At 37.0% G+C, this 26986-nt stretch overlaps 1 protein-coding gene across 2 annotated transcripts; it reads left to right on the top strand.

The window, feature by feature from the left end:
• The first annotated feature begins 189 nt into the window (after positions 1–189).
• Positions 190–24090, top strand: MCEE (methylmalonyl-CoA epimerase). 2 transcript variants are annotated; one of them, XM_020968600.2, is made up of 4 exons: positions 190–414; positions 6915–7255; positions 22957–23065; positions 23577–24090. In XM_020968600.2, the coding sequence occupies exons 1-3, from the start codon at positions 360–362 to the stop codon at positions 23026–23028; spliced, it is 468 nt and encodes a 155-aa protein (XP_020824259.1). In that variant the 5' UTR covers positions 190–359; the 3' UTR covers positions 23029–23065; positions 23577–24090. The 2 variants fall into 2 exon arrangements, with proteins under 2 accessions (XP_020824259.1, XP_020824258.1); XM_020968599.2 differs by lacking the exons at positions 22957–23065; positions 23577–24090 and adding an exon at positions 22294–22698 and having other exon boundaries at positions 256–414.
• Positions 24091–26986: the final 2896 nt, after the last annotated feature.

The raw sequence follows: 26986 nt of genomic DNA, 5'->3' as shown, positions 1-26986 counted from the left end.
AGCCGTTCGTAACAGGGGCCACTACTACTGATCAGGCTGGGTGGAGAGTCTTTAGTATTAGAAAATCCCATTGCAAGCGCAGAATGGTCATTAGATCGATTTTGGACTCTGTTCTCTGCAAGACTGTCAATAAAGTTGAAGTTGAAAGCCGTAGGAGTAGCTCGACCTGTCACAGACAGCCGAGCCTACCTCCTCGTAGACGCTCGACCAATCGCAGCAGTCGCACGCGCTGCTAAGGCACACCCCTCGCCTCTCTCCGGCCCCTCCTTCTCCTAAGGCACGCCCCTGTCCCCCAATCCAGTGGCCGCGCGCGAGCCACCGACTCCTCCACTCACCTATCAAACCCACCGCCTCGGAAGATGGCGGGTGTGCAGAAAGTGGTCCGGGTTCTGTCTGCGGCGGCCTCGACAGTAGGTGAATGCCTCTGGGCTGGTGTGAGATCCTCGAGGCGGGCGCGGGGCGGGCGGTTGAGTCCGAAGCTGAGGAGAGCTGCCTCCGCTTCTTGTCAGGGAGCAGAGTGGATTTTGAGGTCTTTCAGCAAACTGGGCGAAGGTGAAGGAAAAGGTTTAGAGTTGGAAGAGACTTTAGGAATCATCTAGCTTTCCCCATTTTACAGACGAGAAAATTGAGGCTTAAAAAGACCAAGGCCACACCGGTAGTAAGTGCTGAGTCAAGATTTGAAGACTTCAGCGTTCAGCAATCGTGGATTGAACTGGGATTTTTTTTAAGGGGTGGGGGGTGGCTAGGGAGAGGTGAAACCATTTGGGGTCAAAGTCTTCCTTCATATTCAAAACCCCTGAATAGGACAAGGTAGTCCTTCCTGTGTAGGAGGCCAACAGGGTAAATATTACTTGTGCCAACCTACCATCCCCAGAGGGTAGTGGAGATTAAGTAAATTGGGTAAAAGGTCATTTAAGAAGGCATTCAAAGTGGGTTCTTTCAATCTAAATTGGATTTTTTAAAATGACTCTAACTCCAATAAAATAAATAATCAATTTTAGCTCATAAAGTAGTAAAAGAATCAGATCCAAAGCTTATAAAACATCTATAATGGTTTATGATTATGTCCCATAATGATGGTGAACACACTGCATTTACGGAAGCTAATAGTAGTAACTTAACATTCCTGTAGTGCTTACTATGTACGAGGCACTATGCTAAGTGCTTTACAATTATTATCTCATTTGATCCTCGAAGCAACTCTAAGAGGTAAGGTGCTATTATCATCCCCATTTTACAGATGAGGAAACTGAGGCAAATGATTAAATGACTTGCCCAGGGTCACACAGCTAATAAGCGCTTGAGGCTAGATTTGAACTCAGGGATATAGTCTTCCTGACCTCAGGCCTAGCACTTTATTCACTTCACCACTTAGCTGCCCCATTGTGCTAAGCTCTTTGGGAGAAAAGGCAAAGAACAGTCCCTGCTCTCAAGGAGCTCAGTCTAATAACTGCTTCCTAACTTAAATTCTGCCTCCATTTCTTCCCCTTCCAAGTAGTTCTAACCAGTTACTGCCCAACTAATCTTCCTAAAGCAGTTCTCCTTCAAAGGCACCAAATTACCTTCTGAATAAAGGCTATGGCATTTATGTGCTTGCCTGTGTGCTTATGTGTGTGTGTGTGTGTGTGTGTGTGTGTGTGTGTGTGTGTGTATCAGGAATTTGTTAAATAATCTAGAATTGTGGTAGTAGCTGGGATACTAACAAAAACAAACCAATCATAGCCCTCAAGTAGCTTACACTGGAAAGAAAGCAACATGTAGGTATATGTTAAACACAAATAAAGCGGATAAAAGGCAACCTTGAATGGAAGGCATTAGCAGCTAGATTTATATATTAGGTTTATATTTGATCCTAGAGGTAATAGGAAGACACTGGATTTGTTGAGTAGAGAACTAAGATAGTCAAATCTGCACTTTGGTACTGTATATAAGACGGATTGGGGTGGGGAGAGACCAATTAGGGTATTGTAAGAGTTCAGGGAAGAAGAAAGAATATCTGAACTAGGTCCTAAGTAGAGAGAAAGGGTCATATTCAAGAGATGTAAGGATAGGATTTCAAAATTTAGCAAATGATTGGATATGTGGGGCAACGAAGAGTTAGGAATCAAAGATGATACCCTAATTACAAACCTGGGTCATTGGAAGGATAATTATACCCTCCACAGTAATAGAGAAGTTTGGGAAAGGGGGAGGCATTTGGGGGAAAGATAGTGAACATAACTGATTTTGAGATGCCAATGAGATATCCAATTCAAAATGGGCAGTAGGCGGTTAGTGATATGGGATTGAAGCTCAAGGTTGATTTGAGAGTCACCTGCACAGAGATGATACTTGAACCCATGGGAGCTGAAGATGTCTCCAAGTGAGAGATTACAGAGAAAAATTAGAAGGCCCCAGGACCTATCGTTGGGGTATACCCACACTTAGAGGATGTGACAAGGATGATGATCCAGCAAAAGAAAGTGAGGAGTGATCAGACAGGAGGAGAACCAAGAGAGAAGAGTATCACAAAAACCCAGATAGGAGAGATAGCAAATGCTACAGAAAGAACAAGAAGACTGAAGATTGAGAAAGAGCCATCCAGTTTAGCTGGTAAAGAATCATTGGTAGCTTTAGAGGAGAGCAGTTTAAGGTGGATAATAATGTCAGAAGTCATTTTGCAGAGGAATTGAAAAGCATAAAAGGAACGAAGTGGAGGCAGTAAGTGTAAACAGGCTTTTCCATTCTCTTGCCCCAATCAAACTTTAGCCAAGCTGGACTTAACACTGTCTGAGCTTTTCCCTCTTTCTCCATGCTTTTGCTCACATTTGTTCCCCAAAATGCCCTCCACTGCCAGCTCCATACATATTATTCCTACTCATCTTTCAATATCTAGCTCAGATACCATCCTCTGTCAAAATGTCTTTGCTCTCCCCAGTTAAGCAGCTCTTTCTCTGAATTCCCATATCACTTTGCACCTCTATATTGAACTGTATTTGGGTAGGAACCATATTTTAGGTGGTCTTTGTATACCTCACTGGCATGAAGGACATTGCTTTGGACAAGGCATTTAATAAATATTTGTGGAATAAATGATTGTGCTTTTCTTCTTCTTTTCCCTTTTCTTTTTCCTTATTATTCCTCCAAACAGAGGAACAGCTGTTGTTTTGACAGAAAAATACAGAACTGAAATGGAGACCTGAGCCAACCTAGGTGAGACTGAGGTTGGCAGTCTTCTAAATTAGTCTTAAATCTTAACTCGGGCATTGGCATCCATAGGCACAATGTGAGTTGATTTTCAGTAGTATAGGACCTACTGCCACAGAGTTAAGTAGAACTGCAAAATATATCTTGACTTCCTTCTTTGAACCCTTTTCCTATCTTCTGCATCTTCTTTCTCCAAATGGCCACCATCTGTGTAGTGTCCCTCATCCCTTCCAGGTTTGCCCTCCTGCTCCAGAATTGCTCTATTTTTTTTTGTTCATTCCCCTATTCTAATAAAAAATAATCCTAGCCTTGACTTCTACTAATCACAGCTAGTTATTGGTCTGACTAATTTATGGTTCCAAGCATAGAACTTTTATACTGTGGTATGAATGACTTAATCACTAGGTCCACTTCACCTTGCTGTCTCTCGTACGCAAAACTGTCATAGAAATTAGGATGTGATTAAGTGTATGGCAAAGGTCAAATATCAATGCACAAGAATTTAGGAAAGGAAGGAATCATTTAGAATTAATTCAATAATGTATGTATTATAATGATGTGAAATCCAGTCTTGCATGAACTAGATTTTTAGTACCACTTGTGACTAACATTAAATGTCAAGGTGAGGCAACTGGGGAGATGCATGGAACTACCTTAAGCAGTATTATGAACAATTTTGGAGACTGCTAAGTTAAAAAAAGAACTTTTACCAGCCCATTGTCCCCATGAGCCAATTTTGTAGCCACTACAGATAATACTGCACATTATCCAATTCTCTCACTGCATGCTAGCTTACCATTTTTATTCCTTTGATATAAAATGCTACAGATACAGTTAGAGCTCATTCAGTCTTTCACAGAATAATGTGGTGGAAAATATCAGCTGATTAGATATGTCCACATATTTATAAGACTGACTTTAAAACTCCAATACACCAGGGCTTCATCAGGCCATTGTCCTTGGGAACTGGCTGTGTTATGTGTTCTCTGTGTGAAGACCATTGTAATCTACTTTTGGGTAATTCAGTAATTAAAGAACATAGTATGGAATGTAAGAAAGATTACATTCTGTTTTAGTGCTTTTTAGTCTCGGAGTTACATTGTATAGTGTTAGTAACAGAAAAGACTTTAACTCTGGGGCCCTTAAATTCCCTGTGTGACCCAAAATTTTGCCAGAATGTAATCTTTTGCTTTCTTGAGTAAATAAGTAACTTTGTGTACTATCAAAGTGCTTTTCTTTAAGAGCCAGCAACAGATCAGTGTTGCTTAGTTTTTTCTCCTGCTAAATGTTATGCTCTAACATAAATTGAAGTTTTATAATCTAGATTATATTTGAACCTTATACTACCATAATTCTAATTTTAGATTGTTTTGTTTATGTGATGATGAACATTAAAAGGGTTTTTTAAAAGCTTGATATTTAAAGAATAACAAATCTCAGTAACAAATAGATGAGGAAGTGTTTCAGAAATGCATAAAGGGTATTTGGTTTGAAGTGAGTGAACTGGATTTTGAATACCAGATCTGCTACTTACAATTTATGTGATCTTTGAAATAGCACAATCTTCCTGGGCATCAGGTTTTTTTTTTCACTTGAGGCATTTCACCCATGGCTAGCTGATGTATAAGGTCTCTTCCTGTTCTAAATCTGTCCTAAAAGTCTGTTTTGATCATTAAGTACGTATAATTATCTCAAAGATAGGTGTTCAATTGTCCCGCAACTGGTTGCACATTTCTCTCCTTTATCCTTTAATAGGAGGGGTGGGAGTGGAATAAAAATAATAACTGCTACCTTGGAGGGAATTCTGATAAGCAGTTTTGTTGTTTCCTACGATCTTCAGTTTAAATTTTATTTTTCTTCTCAATTCACTATTTTTCCAATTTAATTTCATATGGATGGAACATTGATTTTTTTTTAATTGCTGAAGGGTATTAATTTAAATGAGCTTAACCATAGGATTTGAGAACCTTCACTCTTCTTGTTCTATACCTTATTACCTCTTGGTGAAATGTGGTATACTTTAAGGATTGGTGATTTTGTTGGTGTGATTATTCCCACCACCTACAAAGATGAAGGACATCCACAATTTAGGAGATAGTCTTACAAGAGTTAGCCTGGCTGTCAGATTAATCACCCTGCAGCTAACCTGGTAATTAGTGTTTCTGAATTTCACTGGACTCCTCCTAGGACAACAGATATACTGTCACTGAGCCATACTGAATCAGGCAGAGTTTGGAGTTTGCTGTACTTGCCTTCACCAAACTATACTGGCATGGCAGTGTGGCATAATAGATAGAAGAGTAGCCTCAGTCAAAAGTACCTGAGTTCAAGTCCCTTCTTGGATGCAGTGGCAGGTGAAAGATGAAATGACTAAGGAAACAAATGTTCAAACTTCTGAACATATTGATTTATTAAGCAATGCATGCCAATTGCATAACAAATTGGAACCAGTCTTCCTCAGCTTTGGCACTGGACCTCGAATATAGGGGGAGACAGATTTTTATTCATTAAAAACAATTAATAAAATAAGACCAGTTAATTAAAAGAAAACAACCAGGATGCAAAATTAGATACTTGGTTTCTAATTGGAGGAAAGATTAGAGACTTCCCAAAGTGGGAGGGGGGAGAGTGAACAGGTGCGATTCCCTGAAATCAGAAAAAGAGGTGTCCCACTCCCCCCATGTGTCTGTATTCAATCGAAGGAACATGGAAACAATGACTGATTGACCAGGGTTGGAACCAATTTTCAGATAAGACATATGGATTGTTTGAGATGCAGAATTGTGAGAAAACTCCTTTGGATCTGACTGGGTTTCTAATCAGCATAATCTAGGCCATTAGTTAAAAGTCTCTAAGCAACGGGTGGTCCAGCTTCCTAGTCACACAGAGCTAGGTTTAAAACAATGCAATAAGGTTTTCTCACAATTTTGAATAAAGTTTTCTCACAAGACAAAAATTGGACTAGACCTATAATTAAATAGAAAAGGAACTGAGCTAGCTCCAGAATTGTCACAAGATAAATCAGAGTAGTTCACTCAATTCCCACTACTACTTGATGTTTTAATTCCCTAAACTATGTTGTTAGATCATTTCAGTCACATCTGACTCTTCAGGACCCCCTTTGGAGTTTTCTTGGCAAGGAATGGTTTACCATTTCCTTCTCCAGTTTATTTTACAGATGAAGAACAGAGGCAAACAGGGTTAAGTGACTTGTCCAGGGTCACACAGCTAATAAGTGTCTGAGGCTGGATTTGAACTCATAAAGATGGATCTTCCTGATTCCAAGCCCAGTACTGTATCCACTGCACCACCTAGCTGCCTCAGTTTCCTCAATAGATACTGGCTATGTGACCCTGGGCAAATCACTTAGCCTTTCAGGACTCCAGGTGATTCTAAAACTTGTCTTCTTTTTACTGATCTTAAGTGAAACTTAAAATGAATTTTTCTGTTACAATAATAGTTATTTATAATGGACAAAGCTAAGCATTCATGCTAGGAATTCTTCATTTACCTTCTCTGAATTTATTTCATAATTTCAGAAAAGTGTTAGCTATATACAGGAGAAGATAGAAGCATTTCCTCTTTTTTTATATTTCTAAATAGTCTGTGGTACCCCTTAAAAGATAATACTAGTACAGTAGAATATGCATATTTATATTTTTATTAAAATTATAAAAGTTGTACATTGATTTTCAAATGAATTATACCATTGTCATTCAATTTTACAGGGGCTTTCATCAGGCTGAAAATTCTCACTCCAACAGTAAGAACTTTTTCAGAGTCACGCTCTCTGTCTCAGAATGTTTCAGGAATCATGTGGAATCTAGGTCGATTAAATCATGTAGCAGTTGCAGTACCTGACTTGCAGATGGCCAAGTCTTTCTATAAGAATGTGCTAGGGGCCCAGGTAAGTGAAGTGGTCCCTGTTCCTGAACATGGTGTCTCTGTTGTTTTTGTGGAACTTGGAAATACTAAGCTTGAATTACTACATCCCTTGGGAAACCAAAGTCCAATTGAAGGCTTTCTTCAGAAAAACAAGGCTGGAGGAATGCATCATATCTGCATCGAGGTATTGTGATTACTTACCTAATATTTTAAATATTTCTTTTTTCCCACAATTATCTTTGCCTTTCTAAGGCTATTGATGTCATCAAAAAAACCTTTATTAGATTTCTCCATGGATTATATTGGTAATATTCCCAAAACATTTATACACAGTCTGCCCTCAAGACATTAAGAAGTGAAAATACTAAAATACTTTCACCATTTTCTAATGAAATACAACTAACTGTTCTTTAAATCTACAGAAGTCTATATCTTGGGAGTCATTTTTTCTCCTAAGGGTTTGTGTGATTTTTAACATTTGATTTGTATCTAAAAACAATGCCCAGAAAAAACTTGAGTCTTTCAAGAAGAATATACTTGCTGTAAATACTTCCGCTCCACAACGTCTTTTTCATGTTTAGATAAGACTTGACTTTTGAGGTATAGAACAAAGTCACATTTTAATTACATTTCATTTTTCAGAACCTTAAGAATATAAGAAAATAAAATATTGAATCTGAATATAGGTCAATTATAATCCAAAAGAATCTTGGGGTAATTCATAGATGTCTCCTGTAATTCAAGTCTTTCCTAGAATGGATTGTAGCATTATATTCAAAACCATGGAAGCCTACAAAGATGAGGATTGGTCACTAAAGATAGCTCTGTTATGACTAACACAGAAAGCAAAGCCAGACCTCTTAGGGTGACTCATTTACTGTCAGCTATCGCTTCTATTTGTCTGGTAGCATCTCCACCACACTTGATCTTACCATCTACTCTGGCCTCCAGACCTCTTGGTATTGCATCTGACCTGCCAGTATATCTTAAGGACCACTAGGTACTTACATCTACCCTGCAGCAATAGTGCAGCTAGGTGGCACCATAGTGCACAGAGTACTAGGCCGGAGTCAAATCTTCCTGAATTCAAATCTGGCTTCAGAAACTTGCTAGCTGTGTGACACTGGGGCAAGTCATTTAATCTTGTTTGCCTCAGTTTCCCCATTTGTAAAATGATCTGGAGAAGAAAATGGCAAAACACCCCAGTACCTTTGCCAAAAAAACCCTAAATAGGGTCACAAAAAATCTAATATGACTAAAATGAACAACAAAGTAGCAATTTATGTTGATTCCCTCAATTAGAATGTGAGTTCCTTAAGAACAGACTTGTCTTGGTTTCCCGTTTGTATCTCCAATGCTTAGCACAGTACTAAACACAGAATGAGCACTTAATGTTTTTTTATTCATTGTCAGTCATTCATTGATTCGCCTTGACTGGTGTGCTGCTTCCAATTCCCTATAAGCTAGGTAACCAAAGAATCAAATTTACTTGCGATGGCCTGGGAAAACAAAATGCCAAGTGTGTGAAGTACATTTAAAATAAGACTAATTTGCTTCTGGGGGAAGAGTAAAATATTCATGTAGTATATGGACTTTGTGAAATATATTTTGGGTCCCAAGGGAACTTTTTTGGTTGCTTTCTGCATTTGAGCTGCCTTTCAGATACCTAAACTTTGTGAATAACTAACCTCTAGGTAAGAAAGGAGAGATGTGACTGGAACAACTTCAAATTCACATTATTTAGAACAGTATTTCACCATATTTGCCTTCAGTTACATGAAAATTAGTTTTAAAGTGAGTCAGAATACAACTTAGCTCATGTAATTAAGTATTTTGAAGAGTTTTATGTAGAAAATTGAGTGCGTCAATCAACAAACATTTACTAAGTGCTACTCTGTCTCAGAAACTGTGTAAGGTACTAGGTATACAAAAACATAAATGAAATTATTTCTTCTTTAGAGGAGCTTATAGTTTAGCTGTGGGAGACAGCACATACATATGAGAGAGACACAAAATAGATACAATATAATTTGGGAAGGGTGGAATTAGCATGTAAGGGAATTAGGACAGGTTTCATGTAGAAGGTAGAAGTTGAGCTGGGCCTTGAAGGAATAAAACTGGGAATCCTAAAAAGACAAAGTAAGGAGGTAACAAGTCCAGAAATCTGAGACAGTCAATGTAAAAAGAACAAAGATGAGAGATGGAGTGCAATGTGTGAGGCACGTTAAGACCAGTTTAACTGGACCACAGTTTGTGTGAAGAAGAGTCATAAGTGGTAAGTCTGGAAGAGTAGGTCGGGCCAAGTTGTGAAGAACTTTAAATGCCAAACAGAGGAGTTTATATTTGCTCCTAGAGGTAATAGAAAGCCTTCCAAATTTATGAAGTAGGAGAGTAGCATGGTCAGATCTGCACTTTAGAAAAATATCTTCGGCAGCTTTGTGGAGAGTAGTTTGGAGTAAGGAAAGATTTGAGACGGGGAGAACAATTGGGAAGCTATTGCAATAAGCCAGGTGAGAGGTCATAAAGACCTATCCTAGTGTGGCAGCCATGTGAATAGAGAGAATGGAACAGATTCAAGAGATATTGTGGAGACAGAAAAGACAAGATTTAATAGTAGCTAATATTTATATAACACTTTAAGGTTTGCAAAGAACTTTGCAAATATATCATTTTATCTTCACAATACCCCCGTGAGATATGTGCCATCATTTTTCTCTTTTTTACAGATGAGGGACCTGCCACAAATAGATGTTTAGTGACTTGCTCAGTGTCACTCAGCCATTAAGTGACTAAGGCTAAATTTGAACTCAGGTCTTTCTGACTCCATGCCCAGTGCTCTATTCATTGCACCATTGAGCAGCTAATTAGATAAATGGAGTGAGGGAAAATGAGGAGTTGAGACTGATGCCAAAGTTTCATATTTGGGTGACTGCAAGGATGATGTTACCCTCTCCAGAAATAGGAAGGTTTGGAGAAGGAGTGGGTTTTGAGGGAAGACAATGAGTTTTGTTTTGAACATGTTGAGTTTAATGTGCCTGTGGGATATTCATGTCAAACTTTCCAATAAGTGTTTCATGATATGGAGCTCAGGAGATAGCCTAAAATTGATGATCATAAACCCATGTGAATGGGTCACCAAGAGAGATAATGTAGAGAGAAAAGGAAAGGGATTAGGATAGCCACTGTAGGGGTGCTTGAAATGGATGATAAACCAGCAAAGGCAACTGAGGAAAAGCCAGATAGAATGAGACCTGAGAGAGTGTAGTCATGAAAACCCAGAGAGAAGAAAGCAACTGAGAGGAGAGAATGGTCAACAGTTATACAAAGTGGTCAAGAAGAATGAGAAGTGAGAAAGGTCTATAAAATTTGGTTGTTAAGAGATCATTGGTAACTTTGGAGAGATCAATATCAGTTTCCACATGTCAAAGAGCTATGAAGAGAATGAGAGGAAGTGGAGGTAATAGGCATAAACATCTTATTCTAGGAGGCTGAGAAGAGGATGAAAGATAGAGGACAACAGCCCGAGGGGGAAGGATCTAGAGATGTTTTTGTTTTTGTGTTTTTTAAGAATAGGTAAGATGGGTATATTTGTAAGTACCAAGAAGGAACTGGTAGATTGGGAGAGGTAGAAGATTAGGGAGAGTGAAAACACCATTATGGGAGCAATTTGTTAGAGAAGATGGAGATCAAGAGGTTGACCTTGGCAAAAATAACGGCCCTTTCTTCATCAGAGATTACAGCAGGGAAGGGAAGATAAGAGGGTGATGTCATAGAGTTGTGAGATGTAGAGAAGGGGAGAAAATAGAGTTTATGGCAGGTGGCCTCCATTTTCTCAGTAAATTGTAAGGTAAGGTTCTGACCTGGGAGAGTCATTAGAGAGTTATTGTGGAAGGCCTGAGGAGGGAAGAGAAACAATTCAGATGGCAGTATCAATTCTAGCAAAAGTCCAAAGGCACCTTTCTCTTTGTAAAGCCAATTCTATTAAAATATTCTTTATTTAAGGGGCAAAGTGATCACTCAGGTTCATTATATTTCCTATCTTTTTCTATCGTAAGTAGAATGTTTTAATCATGCTTCGGGTTTATTAATCACCTAGTATTAAAACTTCAGGAACCATTCTCTATATTTTTTGGTGCAACAATCTTGAAAGCAATTAGTGGATTAGAATTAATAAGTAGTACTCTGAAGTACTATTGAGGGCTTAGACAGAATCCCACAATTTTTAGTTGCTATGGTAACTTGTCATTGGGTGCAAGTGCAATTAAAATTTATTTTATTAATTTAGATATTCACTTTACATAGGTATGAGTTGGAAACGTCTCATGTAAAGCTCAAAGCTACAAAAGATGACAAGACTTCCATAGAGTGCTATACCTAACTTAGAAAAAGGACTGCAGATCAAGATTAAGGTCAATAGATGAGTGAAGAAACTTTTAAATTGTATTAGCAACACATCCCAGGAGTTCAAAACTCATTACAATCATTAATTAAGTCTTTTAATGCCCCTGTGGGTAAGGTAGAGGAATTCATATGTTATGGAGATGTTAAGAAGTTAATTGAATGACTAAAGTATCTAGAAATAAGCTCCAGCTATTTCCATTTTAGTTCATTCTGTCTTCAGGACTTCAAGTTTCTTATATGTATTGTATTTTCTTAAAATAACTCAATGAATTTATATCCTCTGGAGGGTCACTAAAACATGATTCATTAAAGCATGTCTGCCTGAGACCCTGTCAAAGGAGTAGTAAAGCAAATGTCTATAGATTTTTAATGGTCAAGAATAGTGATTTCCAAAGTGGGGTATCCTCACTCCATAGCAGGTGCAAGATAATTCATTGGGATGAAGAAAGAAAATATTAAAACGTAGAACCAGGCCCTTCAGTCACTATCATGAAGTATTAAACAAAGATCTCAAAAATAATGAAGGCTATTCAATTACATTGTTCTCTTGGAGAACAAAAAGATATTTTAACTCTTAAGAAATGAAATTTTAAAAAAGTTAAAATTGTTTATTTCATCTTTATCTCAATTTTAAATTTCTATTAATATAGTAGTATATATTAATATAATTTGCAAACATATATCATATATGTGTGTATGTATGCAGTCCTCTTAAAGAAGTTTAGAGATTCCAGATCTATAGTACTGGAAAGACCTGGTTATTTAATGCTTCAGTATTATATAATAGTCCTCCTTAACAGTATCAAAGATAGGACTCACTGCAGTTTTAAAAATCTAATACTTGATAGATACTTTGTAGACATTATCTCAGTTCCTTATAACATTCCTGTTGAGGAAAAGATAAATATCTTCATTTTGTATGTAGAGAAATTGAGGTAAAGAACATGTAAGTAATCAAAAGATCACATGAGTCAGAAGCAGAGTTGAGCATAGAACTCACTTTTCCTAACCTTTTTTTCACCAATTCACTGATTGTAATGAGAAATATCATTGGTAAGTAGGAACATGGCAAAATTATTACAGGACACTAAGTCAGCTTCTTCAGGATGAATTCTACTCTTGGAGAGCAGAAACTATGTCCTTTTCATCTTTGTGACCCTAGTACCTATCACATAACAATGCTTAATAAATATTAGTTGAATCTAGAAATGGACTAGCTATGCTGTTTTCAGATAAGCATGCAGTTTTGAAATGATCTTAACCTTCATTCCCTCAATCTCTTATTTCTGTCCTAGACCATCACCTTTGTACTAGCTAAACTTCCCTCCTTTCCCTTTCTTGACTTGGTAAACTGGTTCAATTCTACACTGACCTCATCTATTAAGCCCCTACCCCTTATCATATGCTGATCATGCCCTCCCAAGCTTTTCAGCCTTGGACCACTCTTACCATCCACTGCCTTCTCTCCTTCACTTGTGTTGCTAAACCAAAGTGGAGAAAATCATAAAACCATGCAACAAATTCATACTACAGAACCCTTTTATACCTCCCTAATTAACTTACTATCAGAGACAGCTAGGTGGTACAGTGGATAGAGAACCCGGCCTGGAGTCAGAAAGACTGCTGAATTCAATTCTAATCTCAGACACTTATTAGCTGTGTGACCTCGAGCAAATCACTTAATCTCTTTCTGTCTCAGTTTTATATAGTTGCCTCTAACTTCTGTTTGGTGTTCAAAGCCCTTTGTAACCTATTTCCCTCAGTCTTACACCTTATACTCTTTTATGCCCCCACCCCCTTCCCCATACTGTGCAATCCAGGAACACTGACCTCCTTGATGTCCTGCCAATAAGAGTGGCCATCTTCTGACTGACATTTTCACTGGCTGTTTTCCATGCCTGGATGCTCTCTACCTTCATTTCTGCCTCTTCACTTCCCTGACTTGCTTAAAGTCCCACCTAAAATTCCACCTTCTGCAGAAAGCCTTTCTAATTCTACTTAATTCTAATGTTTTCTCTCTTTTAATTATTTCCAAATTAATCTAGTATATACCTTGTTTATATATAGTTATTTGCACATTGTTTCTTCCATTAGATTTTGAGCTTTTTGAGAGCAGAGATTGTCTTTTACCTTTCTTTGTATCCCCAGTGTCTAGCAAAGCCTTGGCACATAGTAGGTGCTTAATAAATATTTAACTGACTAACCCTGAAGGTATCTGCTACAATATAACAGTTTCATTAATACTGTATAACGAATATTCAGAAATTATTTTCCTAAAAAAAAAGTCTTGAATTTCTTTATGGCTTCATGTGTTGGTGATTTTTTCTTACCAGCTGTATTTAACCTTTTATTGCTATACCTTGCTTTGAAATGTCAGAGCTACCCATTAGGAAAAAAAAAACCAAACCATAATTCAATCAACTACATTTGTTCATTTGGGGCTCTGATGTCTCACTTGATGATTTTCATAAGCCCCAATAGGTCTTCAAGCCTTCAAACCTGCTTCCAAACATCCTACCCATCACTGCTAGAGTAATTTCCTGAAGCACAGCTTTGATGATATCATTTCTTCCCCAAAACCTTCAAAAGCTGCCAATTTTCTACTAAAATCCAGATTCCTTAGCCTTAGCATTTTAGATCTGTCATAGTCTGACTTCCATCTGTCTTTCAAGCCTTCTCTCACACTGTTCCCCTTCAAATACTCTTTTCTCTAGTCAAATTAAACTATTAATTCTTCCTCAAACTAATGTTTCTATTTCCCAACTTTGGGCCTTTGTTCAGGTTGTATCCTATGCTTCATTCATTCTCCTATCTTCTCCTTTATAATCTTTCCCTCAATTCAAGGCCTTTCTCAGGTGTTCTCTCCTTCCTTCCTCTCTTTCTTCCATTTCTGAGTTTAGTGCTATTTTGAGTATCTGAGGTACCAAAAGTATGGTGTCCAGATTACTGAGGCATTACTATATTTAGAAAATGTTTAAAAGTATCAATTATTTTAATATCTATAGGCATCGGTCTGCTAAGACCAAAGTATCTTTTAAATTTCTGACTAGTTTTGCCAAAAACTTAATCTCTTAAAAGGTAAAGAGAGAAACTACTATTAAGAACTTTATAATGATGAACAAGGAAGAATTGGTTTGATGTACAAGTGATAGAAGCCTTGGAAACAAATGATAATATAATTATGTAGCTTGTAATCTGGGAGGGAAAGGATGCAGAATGTAGATGGGATATTACCTTAGGATTTAGGAAAACATTTTAAAAGCTTGGGTAGGTATGGCATAGGTCCATAGAGTATAAAAGTAAGTACAGCTTAAAAGAGAAGTGGTATTAAAAAGCAAAATTCTGACTACATAACAGTAAATTATCTCAGAAAAGAAGAAAAAGTTTTTTTTATTGTCATCAAAGAAACTAAAAGACTTCTACAAAAGGTGACAGAGGGGCACCCAAGACTAACATAAAAGAATTACATAAAGTTTTAAGAATAATGCTAGGTGGAGTAAGTTCTTAAGGTAGTTGAACAAATATCCAGAATAAATGGAAGTTTCTGAAGAATAGTTAAGGAAAACAAAAAAGATTTTCTAAATCGTGTTCCATTTGAGGGATGACTTTTTAGACAGCAAGAATTAGAAAGTGATAGACTCAATGTAGTGGCAGAAAGTGAAGTTCTTCTTCTGTGCCATTCTTTGTTTCCCATGAGGGATCATGTTCTTCAAATTGGAAAGGTTAGAAAGAACATAATAAAGAAGTAATTCAAGTCCAAGATAGAAATGCACATGGAAATTTTAAATAAATTTAAGTCTACAAGATGACTCACATCCCAAAGTACTGAAAAAAACTTGAAGTTGTGATCATGGAACAACTATTAAGAATCTTTCGGGGCAGCTAGGTGGTGCAGTGAATATAGCCCCGGCCCTGAGTCAGGAGGACCTGAGTTCAAATCCGGCCTTGGACACATAGCACTTATTAGTGTGTGGCTCTGGGCAAGTCACTTAACCCCAATTGTCTATTTAAAAAAAAAAGAATCTTTGAAGGGATAATGGGAAATAGAAGTGACAGAAAACTGGATACAGACAAATGTTCCAGTACTCAAGGATTAGTAAAAGGTAGATTCCCTCCTCATCTCCACTTTCACTTCAGTAAAAGGCCCATATCCCCTTTCTATTACTAGTTAGGATCAATCCTGCTAAATGGAGCTACCCAGCAGTAAGTTTCATATTGAGGCTACTCTAAAATGACAAAACAACAGGTAAGATCTAGAAGTGGCCAGCTGTGGTGAACTTTATTCAAGTGAAAGTATCTTGGCTTCCATAGCTTCCTTCAAGTCCCACCTAAAACCTCATCTTCTATAGGAAGCTTTTCCCAACTCTTCTCAATTCTATTGCTTTCCCTCTGTTAATGATATCCTTTTCATTCTATATATTGTTTTTTTGTACATATTTGCTTGCTTGTTGTATCTCCAATGAGATTGTGAACTCCTTGAAGGCAGAGACTGTCTTTTGCCTTTAAAAAAAAAATCCCCAGTGCTTAGCACAGTGCCTGGGACATAGTAGATACTTAAAACATGCTTATTGACTGACTAGAAACTGCCAACCAAGGAACTTGATGACAATATCCAGCAGAATTCTGTAATTATTAAACACATGTCTTGTAAATATATTTAAAAGAAAACGTTCACTGGAGCTAGCATTAGTTCAGTCAGAACATTAGCTTACCAACCAGGTCCTTGGAATATCTTGGGGTAACCTATGCACAAGAAGTGAAGTAATAAATGATTTTTTATAAGAAAGAATTTGTTGAAGATTTATTCAAAGGTGAATTGAAACCTTAGTAGATTGAACACAAGATGAAATAATTTAAGATCCCTTTGAGAAAAAGGAGAAAAAAAATTTTAAGAACAGCTAAATTCAGGAAACCTAGGATAATAGCAGTGGTGAAGGCACAGTTTCTAAGAGGCAGAGGATTTTATGATAGTTGAATACCTCACAAACATACTCTATTGTGTGTACAAAAATAAATTACAACAATGATAGGCATATAAAGGACAGCATGAAATCCATTTCCGAAAACTATAGAGACCTTAAAGGCAGAAATCAGAGGAATACAAAGAAAACACATTCTGTTATAGTAAGTCAAAGAAAGCAAAGCAGGCAGACAATACACACACACACACACACACACACACACACACACACACAAGCTATAAGAGATATAAAAAGCAACAGAAAAATGTTATTTAATTATATCAGTTACAAAAAGTACCAATAGATGATAAATGGCTTCCTCCTTTTTTAGGGAAAATACTAAAAATAAAAACAACTATGACCAAATAATTACTTATGATAGTAGAGCTGGAAATCAAACTAAAGTAGGGAAATAAATGGTTGAAAATTTAAAAGTTTAAAAGTAAATGTGTCTAAATTTTAAAAGTTTAAAAATTTTAAATCAGAGCCTGGTGACATGTCCTTTTGGGTTTTGCAGATGTTATTTTAATACCATTTTTGGTTATTTTTGAGAGCTCTTATAATACAAAAGTGCTTGAGGCCTAGAAATCAATAATTATAGTACCCAGCTTTTTAAAAAGGAACAGCAATGATTGCAGCAATTAAAGTTCAATTAACTTACCTTCAGGGTCTGAGAAGATACAGAATATTTCATTAGTTGATTTCAAAAAATCTAGGAAAGACAAAGCAACACAATAGGATGATTTTATTTCCACAAAATATGTCCAACCAAATTAATTTCCTTCTGTGATAGTTACATGCCATGTGGACATGTCAATATAATATACTTGGACTTTGAATAAGACTTTTAATTCCATTCCATATAGAATTTTTAGCAACAACCTACATTTATGTGCTTTATGTTATATTACTATCGGATGGCTGCACAGCTGACTAAAGCATTGTTCCCCAGGAATGTTGTTTATTACTGTTTAATGACAGTAGACTCCTTTAAGGATTATACTATCCAGCTTCAGTTAATTTAGGGAAGGCTAGAAGGCAATGTCAGCCTTACCTGCCCAGGTAGAAAAACATCCACAGACCTTGGCATTGATGAATAGTATGGAAGTGTAGTGTAGTGTAGTGTAGTATAGTATAACATAGTATATAGTACCAGTTCTCTGGAGTTGTGGTTGGTCAGGGCATTGATCAGAGCTCTTAAATCTTCCAGAACTATTTTTCTTTACAGTCTTATTATTGTGTAAATTGTTTTCCTGGTCTGCTCATGTCACTGATCAGTTCATGTGAGTCTTCTCAAAACTATCCCTTTCATTTCTGCAGTTCTCATAGCTACTACCAATTTGTCAGTGCCGACAAGAATACTTCTACTACCCTTAGCAAGAACACATGGTTTTGGGGCAGCTAAGTGGTGCAGTGGATAGAGCACTGGCCCTGAAGTCAGGAGGACCTGAGTTCAAATCTGGCCTCAGACCAAACCCTTGACACTTACTAGCTGTGTGACCCTGGGCAAGTCACTTAACCCCAGTTGCCTAAAAGCAAAAAAAAAAAAAAAAGAAAAAAGAACATATGGTTTGACTGCCTTCGGTCATGGTAGTAATGGGAGGTGGGGGAAGAGGAGAGAGAAATACATTGCATAATCCAACCAGGTATGATTTTCTACAGAAATAGAACTCTATGTTGAAATAACCTCATGAATGAAATTAACTTACTCTCTAAATGATAAACAGCACAGGTAGATGACATCTATTTCACTATGCATTTATTATCTGTTAATAATTGACTTGCATTTACCTTCTTAGGTGTAGTATCTTTCACTTGCATAAAGTTCATCACAGCTGGCCACTTCTAGATCTTACCTGTTCTTTTGTCATTTTAAAGTAGCCTCAATATGAAATTTACTGCTGGGTAAGTCCATTTAGTCAGATTGATCCTAACTAGTACCAGAAAGGGGATCTGGGCCTTTCACTGAAGTTTACGCTTTAAAAAGGCACAAAATGCCCTTAATTTTATTTTGCTATTTCACTTCATGTGCATATGTCAAAAAAAAAAGAAAGAAAGAATATTTGCAATCTAGTCATTACAGGGTTTCTTACCTGTCCTCTTAACCTTGACTTTTACTGTATCTTTATAATCAGGCTTTTAGCATACATCATTTCTGAACTCCTTTTTATACCTTCTTACTTTATATATAGTTTCGCTATTTCTAAAAAATAACTAATAAACATTTAAAGGACTTATTTAAGCTCTGTAAAGTCATTTCCCAAAGGTCTTTCATAATTTGTAAAGGATGTTTGTTGGCTGAGACAGTTTCTGGGCTCTTATGTCTTAGATCCCTAGTACTTCATGTAGGCCCTTAATAAAGTTTAGTTAATGTTGGCTTTTTTATTTTGGCAACTGCTTTACATCAAATTCTCTAATAAATAATGATAATCAGGATCAATGTCTATCCATGCCTCATTTTTCAGAGTCAATATTTTTTTCACAATAGCTTGCATGCAATATCTTCTTATCTTTATCCTTTTATTATGATTTGGTGTTAATTTTTACCTTTGATGTAGCTAGGCTATGGTTTGACTATATAAGAAGGCAGATTCAGAAATTACTCCCACATTAGTAACCAATTGTTTTCTGTCTGTTAAGATATAATCTATTTCAATTTTTTTCTGTTTGAGATTAACCATATCTGGTGCCTTCTATCTTCTTGAAGAAAGTGTTTATAATATATGAATGTGAGCCTTTTGCCTCTTTCATTTCTTAATCATGAACTTGAATTCTAATTCTTGCTAGAAGGGCTTGGATGTTAATCCCTTTTCTTTTCTTTATATTCTTATAATAAGCCTATTCTGTGTTTATTGCTTTGGAAGCTTGATGCTTGCAGGGTGCTGGAGGGTCATTCAAGGGATATGAGACAGATTCTGTTATTCTTAGAGGAGACTTCTGGGTGAGAATACAAACCAAGAGAGTCTTAGTAGACTGAACCTTCCAATATTGAATCCAGCCTAGTTAGGGACCCTAACTGACATAGGTTTCAAAAACCCACAGCAGATTAAAAGCAACAGACTGGAAATAGACAGGTACCCTGACAAGCACTGAGAATTCATGAATGATATCAAAGGAGAATATTTTAAAAAATAAACTAAAAGTAGGCCTAACATATACAAAAATTCTAAACCATGGAGTTTGGGGGCCCAATGAAGATTGTATATAGCATAGTGTAGTAACTAATATTCATAATGAAGTTTTTTTTATAAAGGTGTAAAGAAAACATTTTTGAAATATTTCCATCTAAAATCATTAAAAATAATTTTAGCACTTAAAAGGGTAAAACCTTGACCATCTTCTAAACAGCTACCCATACTTATTTCCTAAGGGTGCTAGATAGCTAAGATTTTATTCTGAATGGATATATGGGGGAATCATGCCTAGTCTTAAGGGTTATATTGAACAACTCATTGAATATGAGTTTATGTTATCTAATCTCAACTGGCTACTCACTATTAGTAAGTCAGTCCTTTTAATCTTCCCTGATTTTCTATCCTACTCTCAAGGGTAACTGTGCCAAAACTTTTCTTCTCCTTAAACCTTCCACACTGTCTCTTCCCTCCACATGTTTCATAGCTAAGAACCCTTACCTCATACTTTACCGATGAAATAGCAACTATTTGCTGTGACCTCTCTCTTCTCTCCTCTGTAGTTCCTAGCTCTTTGACCCCATTCTCTCCTCCTTTACTCTTTCTGACAAAGTGGGTTATTGTCTTACCAAGGCTGGCCCCACTACACATTCCTTTAATCCCCTGTTTTCTTCAGTAGATTGCCCCCTCATATCCTCTCTTTCCTTTTCTCTCTTTTTCCTCTCCTTTAATCTTCAACTCCTACCTACTGGTTCCTTCCTCCTTGCCTACAAACATGTTGAAGTCCCCCCATCTTCAAAATACCCTCACTAGACTCTATCATTCTGTTAAATGATCATCTTTCCTATTGAGTCAAACTTTTAGAAAAAGCCATTTTTTTACCTCTACTTCCTCTCCTTTTTTCTCTTCTTAAGCTTTTGCAACCTGAATTCCAACATCATCCCAAAATTGAAATGACTCTTTTTCAAAAAATAAATAAATAAGAAAAAAAAAGGAAGGAAGGGGGGCAGCTAGGTGGCTCAGTGGATAGAGCACGGACCCTGGAGTCAGGAGAACCTGAGTTCAAATCCGGCCTCAGACACATAACATTTACTAGCTCTGTGACCCTGGGCAAGTCACTTAACCCCATTGCCCTGCTAAAAAAAAACTTTTAAATTTTATGTAGTCAAAATTGAACATTTTAACTTGAATGAGCCCCTCTATTGCTTATGTAGTCATAAACTCTTCCCTTATCTATAGATCCCAAAGATAATTTCTTCCTTATACCTCTTATTTGTTTATGATGTGACCTTTTATATCTAAGTCATGTATTAATTTAGAACTCCTCCTGGTATATGGCATGAGGTGTTGGTCTAAACCTAAATTCTGCTAGACTGCTGTCCAGTTTTCCCAGTAGTTTTTATCAAATTACATTTCTTTTCCTATTACTGCTATCTGTGACTGGCTTTGAACTCACATTCTATTCATGGTGCCACCTAGCTGCTCCAGACTCTCATTTCCTCATTTTGGACCTTGTTTCTCTATTAATACAATATAAGATCATATTCTAAAGAGGCTTATCACCATTAGGCTGGTCATTAGGTGTTGAATTCTCTAACCGTGACAGCCCATGAAATAAAATACAAAATAGTCCTCCTGTAGTTTCTATAGTGAATGTGGCAGAGCACTAAAAAAAGAGCAAAGACAGTTCTAAGAATCATACCCTTTCCAAACAGTTTGTAAGTATTAATTTAACTAATGTAAGTCTTGGTATTCTAAGTATGGAATCATTGTTCAAAGCAAATAGGAATTCTAGTATAGGAACTGAACCATACTGATATTGACAATTCACTCCATAAATGAAACTAATGGCAATGCAGGCCCTTCCAAAGCACTCTTCCTTTTCTAAGTAGTCATAGTTCATCACTTTAATATGTTCAAGAATGTTGCTAGGGATTAAAGTAAATGTCATAAGTTTGTAGTTTGAGGATTCCACCTTTTTCCCTTTTTGGAGCATGGGGACATTTGCACTTCTCAGTTCTGTGGCACCTCTCCTGTTCTCCTAAGATTTTTCAGGAATCACTGACAGTGGCTCAGCGTTCTTTCGGTACCTATGGGTGTTAATTTATCCAAGCTTGGTGACTGGAACACACTGAAAGCAACTAAAGGCTTTTCTTTTATCCACATATGAAGTTTTTGTAGTCAGAATGGTACCCAGCTTTTTTTAGTCTGAAAGATAAATGAGGCCCCTGTGGACAGCAGGAAAGAATTTCACAGAATCTAAGAGGTATAAAGGACCTCAGTGGCCATCTAGTTCAATCCATACAATTTACCCATGAGAACTGCAATTTCTAACAAAGAGAAAATCAGCAATCTCCTTCCGTGAAAGTTTTTAAAAGTAAGATTCTAATGTGTTTTAGATGATTTAAGTGTAGTCCTGACTGAAAACAAAGGATATAGTTTAGAACATACAGCCCGAAGGCCACAAGCAGCCTGCAACAAGTGTAGTCCAAACCAAATTAAAACGTAATTTGAAATATTTGTCAAAATAAAAATACAATAAAAATTATATAATATTACATTTTAAAATTAAGTAAATACGTGGCCCACAGGGATCCTTATTATGGATTAGTGGCTCTTGTTTCTATTTGAGTTTGACACCACTGGTTTAGATGATCTCTTCAGGATCATTTCAACATCAGGATTTGGTGACTGGATGTCCTTAAACACTTTTTTTTTCTTTTCACAAGGTGGATGATATAGAAGCAGCTGTGACCGATTTAAAGCAAAAGAAGATCCGTATTCTGAGTGACAAGGCTAAAATAGGTGCCCATGGCAAACCAGTCATTTTTCTTCATCCTAAAGACTGTGGAGGAGTCCTTGTAGAACTCGAACAGGCTTAATCTAAAGTTGTGAAAAATTTATAATGAGAGAATCCCCTGTGAAATATTAACTTGTATGTGATCTTTGTTCAAATCCTGAGTTATGTCTTGATTTAAAAGTTCAAACATCAAATTGACAGAAGATTAAATGGATAAAATAACAAAAACATTATTTTATTTTTCCCTGATCTGTGAGGAAACATTGGTTATTCAAACCTTTAATACAGTTGTAAAAATCATTTTTATGGAAATAAAATATCCATATCTTTAAAATGGTGTGAATACTTCTTGAATAATGTGTGCCAGTTATACCACAGGATTGTGTGCTTAGACTAGAATGTGTGCTCTCTGTATGGAGAGATTATCTCCCAAAGCAGTGGGTGCATTGACACCTTGATGTAGATGTAGATGTAGATGGTTAAATGTTTAGGACTGTCCTGTTTAACAGTCAAACTGTTCTGCAGGCAATTTGGGGACAAGTTTTTCTTTTTTTCTTTATTTTTTTTGACAAGTTTTTCTTTTAAACTAAAGCTTTCTAGATTGTTTGGGACCAACTCATTTTCAGAGCAGACTACTTTGGGCCAAACTGTATTGGAACATTAGAACAAGAGAATGGAAGAATATGTGGAAGTTTGAAAAGGTAAGTAAACAGATGACTGGATCTGTGGCTGGGCAGCTCCATGAATAAGTCAGTTTGTTAATGATATATATTGAACATAGTACTGATTATTGGACTTCTGCAGGCATACAAAACAAATGGAAACTCCTCATTTGCAGAGATACATTCTAATTGAGGAAACATACATAAATATACTTTTGAAAAAGTGTATTGTGTAAGGGGGCAAATTGAGTAAATCAAATTATCTCATCCCACTTAAAGTTAGTGTCAAGATGCTATGTCCTGATATTTTAACCAAATAAGAATACTTCTTACTGAATTAATCAGTCATAGGCTTTAGACTAGGTGAGAAAAAAGTCTTTGACCAAATTTAGATATCTTTGAAAACCATTGGTTGAATTGGAATGATATTATACAGGAAGCGTGTTTAAATTGGTTGGGGAAACTTGGTCAAACCCTGAGGATAATCTTTAAAATAGTGATCCAGTTGGGAATTGAGGGTTGTTTTTTTGTTTGTTTGTTTGTTTTTTAGTATGTAGTAGTTTAGGGTGAGAGTCTTCCAGTCAAGCTCTAAGGAGTCACTTGGGAGAGAGAAGAGTGCCTGGGCCTTTATCTCCCCCTTCCCCACATGACTAGAAGAGAACCTTGTGGACTTCTGAAAGTGAGAAGATTAAGGCTTTTCATCAGCATCCCCAGAATACCAACAGTAGCAGCAGTGTCTGCAACAAGTGCCAAAGAAAATTTGCACATGACTTAAAAAAGCAGATTCAAGGCTCTACAAGGAATTCAGCAGGAAAACATCAATGCTAGAGTGACCATCTTGAAGACTCCAGCAAAAGGACATCCAGGACTTACCCTGGAAGATTCCCAAGATCGTCCAAGATCTCCAAGATCTCCAAGCTTGAACTCACTTTCCCCTGGACTTTATATATACAGTTAGGAAAAAGTAAAAAAATGATCACAGGCTTTTGGGGGGATATTTTGTATCATCTGTACCACAGAAGTAAATACTTGTTTCTAACAGCTAATAAAGTCTGATTAATCGATATCAACTGATAATCATGGAAAGAAGCACCTCCATATGGACTCATGACTTGGCACTCCCTCTAGAGCCCTAAGAGTATATGTAGTAGTTACTGTCTGGAGAACTTACCTATCATTGCCAGTGAGAGTTAGGAGAGCATCTCCAAAACATTCACTACAATTATAAATTAAAACATTGTCAATGAAAACAAAAACATAAATAAGACAAAGAAAAATTTTATTCAAAACTCCTAACCTTTAACAAGGAAAAAACAGATGAATTAATCAAGCAAATAGAGTGTTTTTGTTCTGTGTCTCCTTTCTGACTTACCTAAAGTTTTGCCGCCTTTGGCCCTGTTTTATATCTTTTTTCCTTTCTTTTCTGGTTGAATATACTTTTTCATGCCTCTAATTCATATTTTAATTTTGTATCTCTTAATATGTCTTTCATTTATGACAATGTAGTGGTTATTTTCTTCCTCTACATTTCCATGTCTGGTAAAGTCATTCTAATATCTGAACATGGTGTGAAGGTGACCCTGAGTCTTGTTTAATATACTTTTTAAAAGAGGGTCAGCTTGGTGCAGTGGGTATAGTGCAAGGCTTGATGTTAGGAAGACCAAAGTTCAAATGTATCTCAAATGAATTTACTAGCTATATAAAACCATGGGTAAGTCACTCTGTCTCTGTGAGTCTCTGGCAACTCATTAAGGCTTATCCACTAAGTTACAGGTGAGCTGCCATTTGTTTGGATGGAAAGAATTCTCATACCAAAGATGCTGCAAAAAAATCCTTCACTTTTTGACATTTTGAAAGTAACATCCACAACTGGGAAATAGAGTTTTTGCCAAAAATTTCAAATGGAATATTCAGTGGAAATATAGATAGGTGAAGGGTATTATTTTTTTTTTAATTCAAAGCAAAGGCATTTATTGAGATGGAACATTTTTTAAAGAAGGACCAACAAAAGATTTCATCTACAAGTTTGGGGCACACTGTCCCACAAATGCAGCTTCAGCAGGAAGAATGAAAGAAGAGAATATTTGAAGGGACAGACATGCAAGGAACATGTGTGACCAGCACACACATCTGGAGGGGCAACTTAAGGTCTCTGATGCTGCAAGGCCACTGATACCTTTTTAGTGATATTGTACTGTTCACACTGGACCTGCTCCCTGGATGATAGGTACTATATTTTATCCCAGGAATTTTCGCTTTTTAGTAGAATGTAGGAAATTCAGAGCCACTCTCCCAGAGGAGTTTAATTAATTTAGTCTGGAGGCAGTTCTTAGTAATTGATTGGTTTGTACACCATAGCTCCTGATCTTATGGGGAGGGAAGGGAAAATTTATCAGGACGTCCCTGATCAACTGATTTCTCCCCAATTCCACTAATAAACTCCTAGAAGATAAAAGTCAAGGAACAAAGGCCTTAAAATCTTAAAATGTAAAGAAAAGTTAATACTTTGTTTCTCTTTGAAAGTGTAAAGAATTTCTCTAATCAAAGCTGATGTGATTAGTGGGAAGCCAGCTATTGGCTAGCCAAGCATTGGCTGCATCCTTAATGGTCCTTTCAAAAGTGAAATACAGTCTAAGGATGCAGGTAATGTAGGAGGCAACTCTTAAAAGGTGATTTCTGGAAGCAGAGAAGAAAATCAGCTATGGAAGAACATCTTTCTCAAGAGGGAATTATTCCTCACTTCTAGGAGAAGGGAATTTTTCTCTCTTCTTGTCATGGCATCTTGCAACAGAGCTCCTTACCTATTAGGAGATACTAATATCTGCAATCAGCAGAGAGCAAACCCAGTGTTGAGGCAGTAAATAGCATTAAAAAGTGTTAGCTCTGTGAATTGAAAAGGAAGACCATCAGTGGTTGAGCTGCTGAGAGTAACATGCCAAGGGAGCTTGGCTGAACCCTCTACCTAGGAAAAGCACTTTGTAACTGCATGAGGATACTACAAGAAAGGGTCCTGCATTGCTAGAAGTGTGAATTGCCTGGGCTAGGTATATTCCTTATATGTGTATCTCTCTACTGTTATACTCCATGTATGTGCCCACACTTCCCAGTGTTGCTATTTAGTTGTAGGAAAGTGTGCCCCAGGTACATGAGGCAGAATATTTTATTACTGTAATTATTACAATGTCATCTCAGTAATTGCCTTTGCTTTGGGCTGTGTATATGGGAAAGGGTAAGCACACCTGTGGGGGCTCATGAGATAATAAGTCTGCAGACCAGGTTGGGGTAGTCCACTTCACTGGAAACTCAGCCTCTGAATATGTATTGGGGAGTAGCCCCAAAGAGGGTACTTCATACAACTTAGTCTGCTTATAATGCATGGAGTGGTATCTATAAGTGAAAGACAGTGACACTGTCCTAACATAGATCTTATTTGACTTATCTTTATGCTGAAAAAGAGAGACCAAAAAGGATCAAGAGCGATTTCAGACTCAAGATGAATTAGAAGGTAGTACGAGACCACCTGAGGCAGATAGGTGGCATTGTGGATGGAGTACCAGGCTTGCTGATTTCAAATCTGGCTTCAGATACTAACTGTGTGACCCTGGGCAGGTCACTTAGCCCTGTTTGCCTCAGTTTCCTCATCTGTAAAATAAGCTGGAGAAGGGCTGGAAAAGGAAATGGCAAACCACTCTAGTATCTTTGCCAAGAAAACCCCAAATGGGGTCACAAAGAGTTGGACATGAATGAACAACAACAAGAGAGCATCTAGCTACCCTAAATGTGTCCAGATTGCTTAGTTGAGAGTCTGAAGATATGATTGCTTAAGTGCCATCCATGATCTTTCAGTAATCAAGGGGAGTGAGGAAATGGTACGGGATTAGAAATGAGCAAGTTCCAATTAAAAAAAAAAAAGATGAAGAAGGTAGAACCTTAAAAACTGTAGGCTATTGCTGTTTCAGA

The sequence above is a fragment of the Phascolarctos cinereus genome, unplaced genomic scaffold (assembly GCF_003287225.1).
Source record: "Phascolarctos cinereus isolate Bilbo 61053 unplaced genomic scaffold, phaCin_HiC Scaffold_3;HRSCAF=262, whole genome shotgun sequence".
Taxonomy (NCBI): domain Eukaryota; kingdom Metazoa; phylum Chordata; class Mammalia; order Diprotodontia; family Phascolarctidae; genus Phascolarctos; species Phascolarctos cinereus.
The sequence above is the reverse complement of the archived record's forward strand: the minus strand, read 5'-3'. Positions and strand labels throughout refer to the sequence as shown.

Bases quoted from the DNA above. Each gene is read 5' to 3' on its own strand.
- MCEE (XM_020968599.2), top strand. From the start codon at position 360: ATGGCGGGTGTGCAGAAAGTGGTCCGGGTTCTGTCTGCGGCGGCCTCG. The intron at 415-6,914 runs GTGAATGCCTCT...TCAATTTTACAG, and splicing joins TGCGGCGGCCTCGACAGTAG to GGGCTTTCATCAGGCTGAAA. The intron at 7,256-22,293 runs GTATTGTGATTA...TCTTTTCACAAG, and splicing joins TGCATCATATCTGCATCGAG to GTGGATGATATAGAAGCAGC.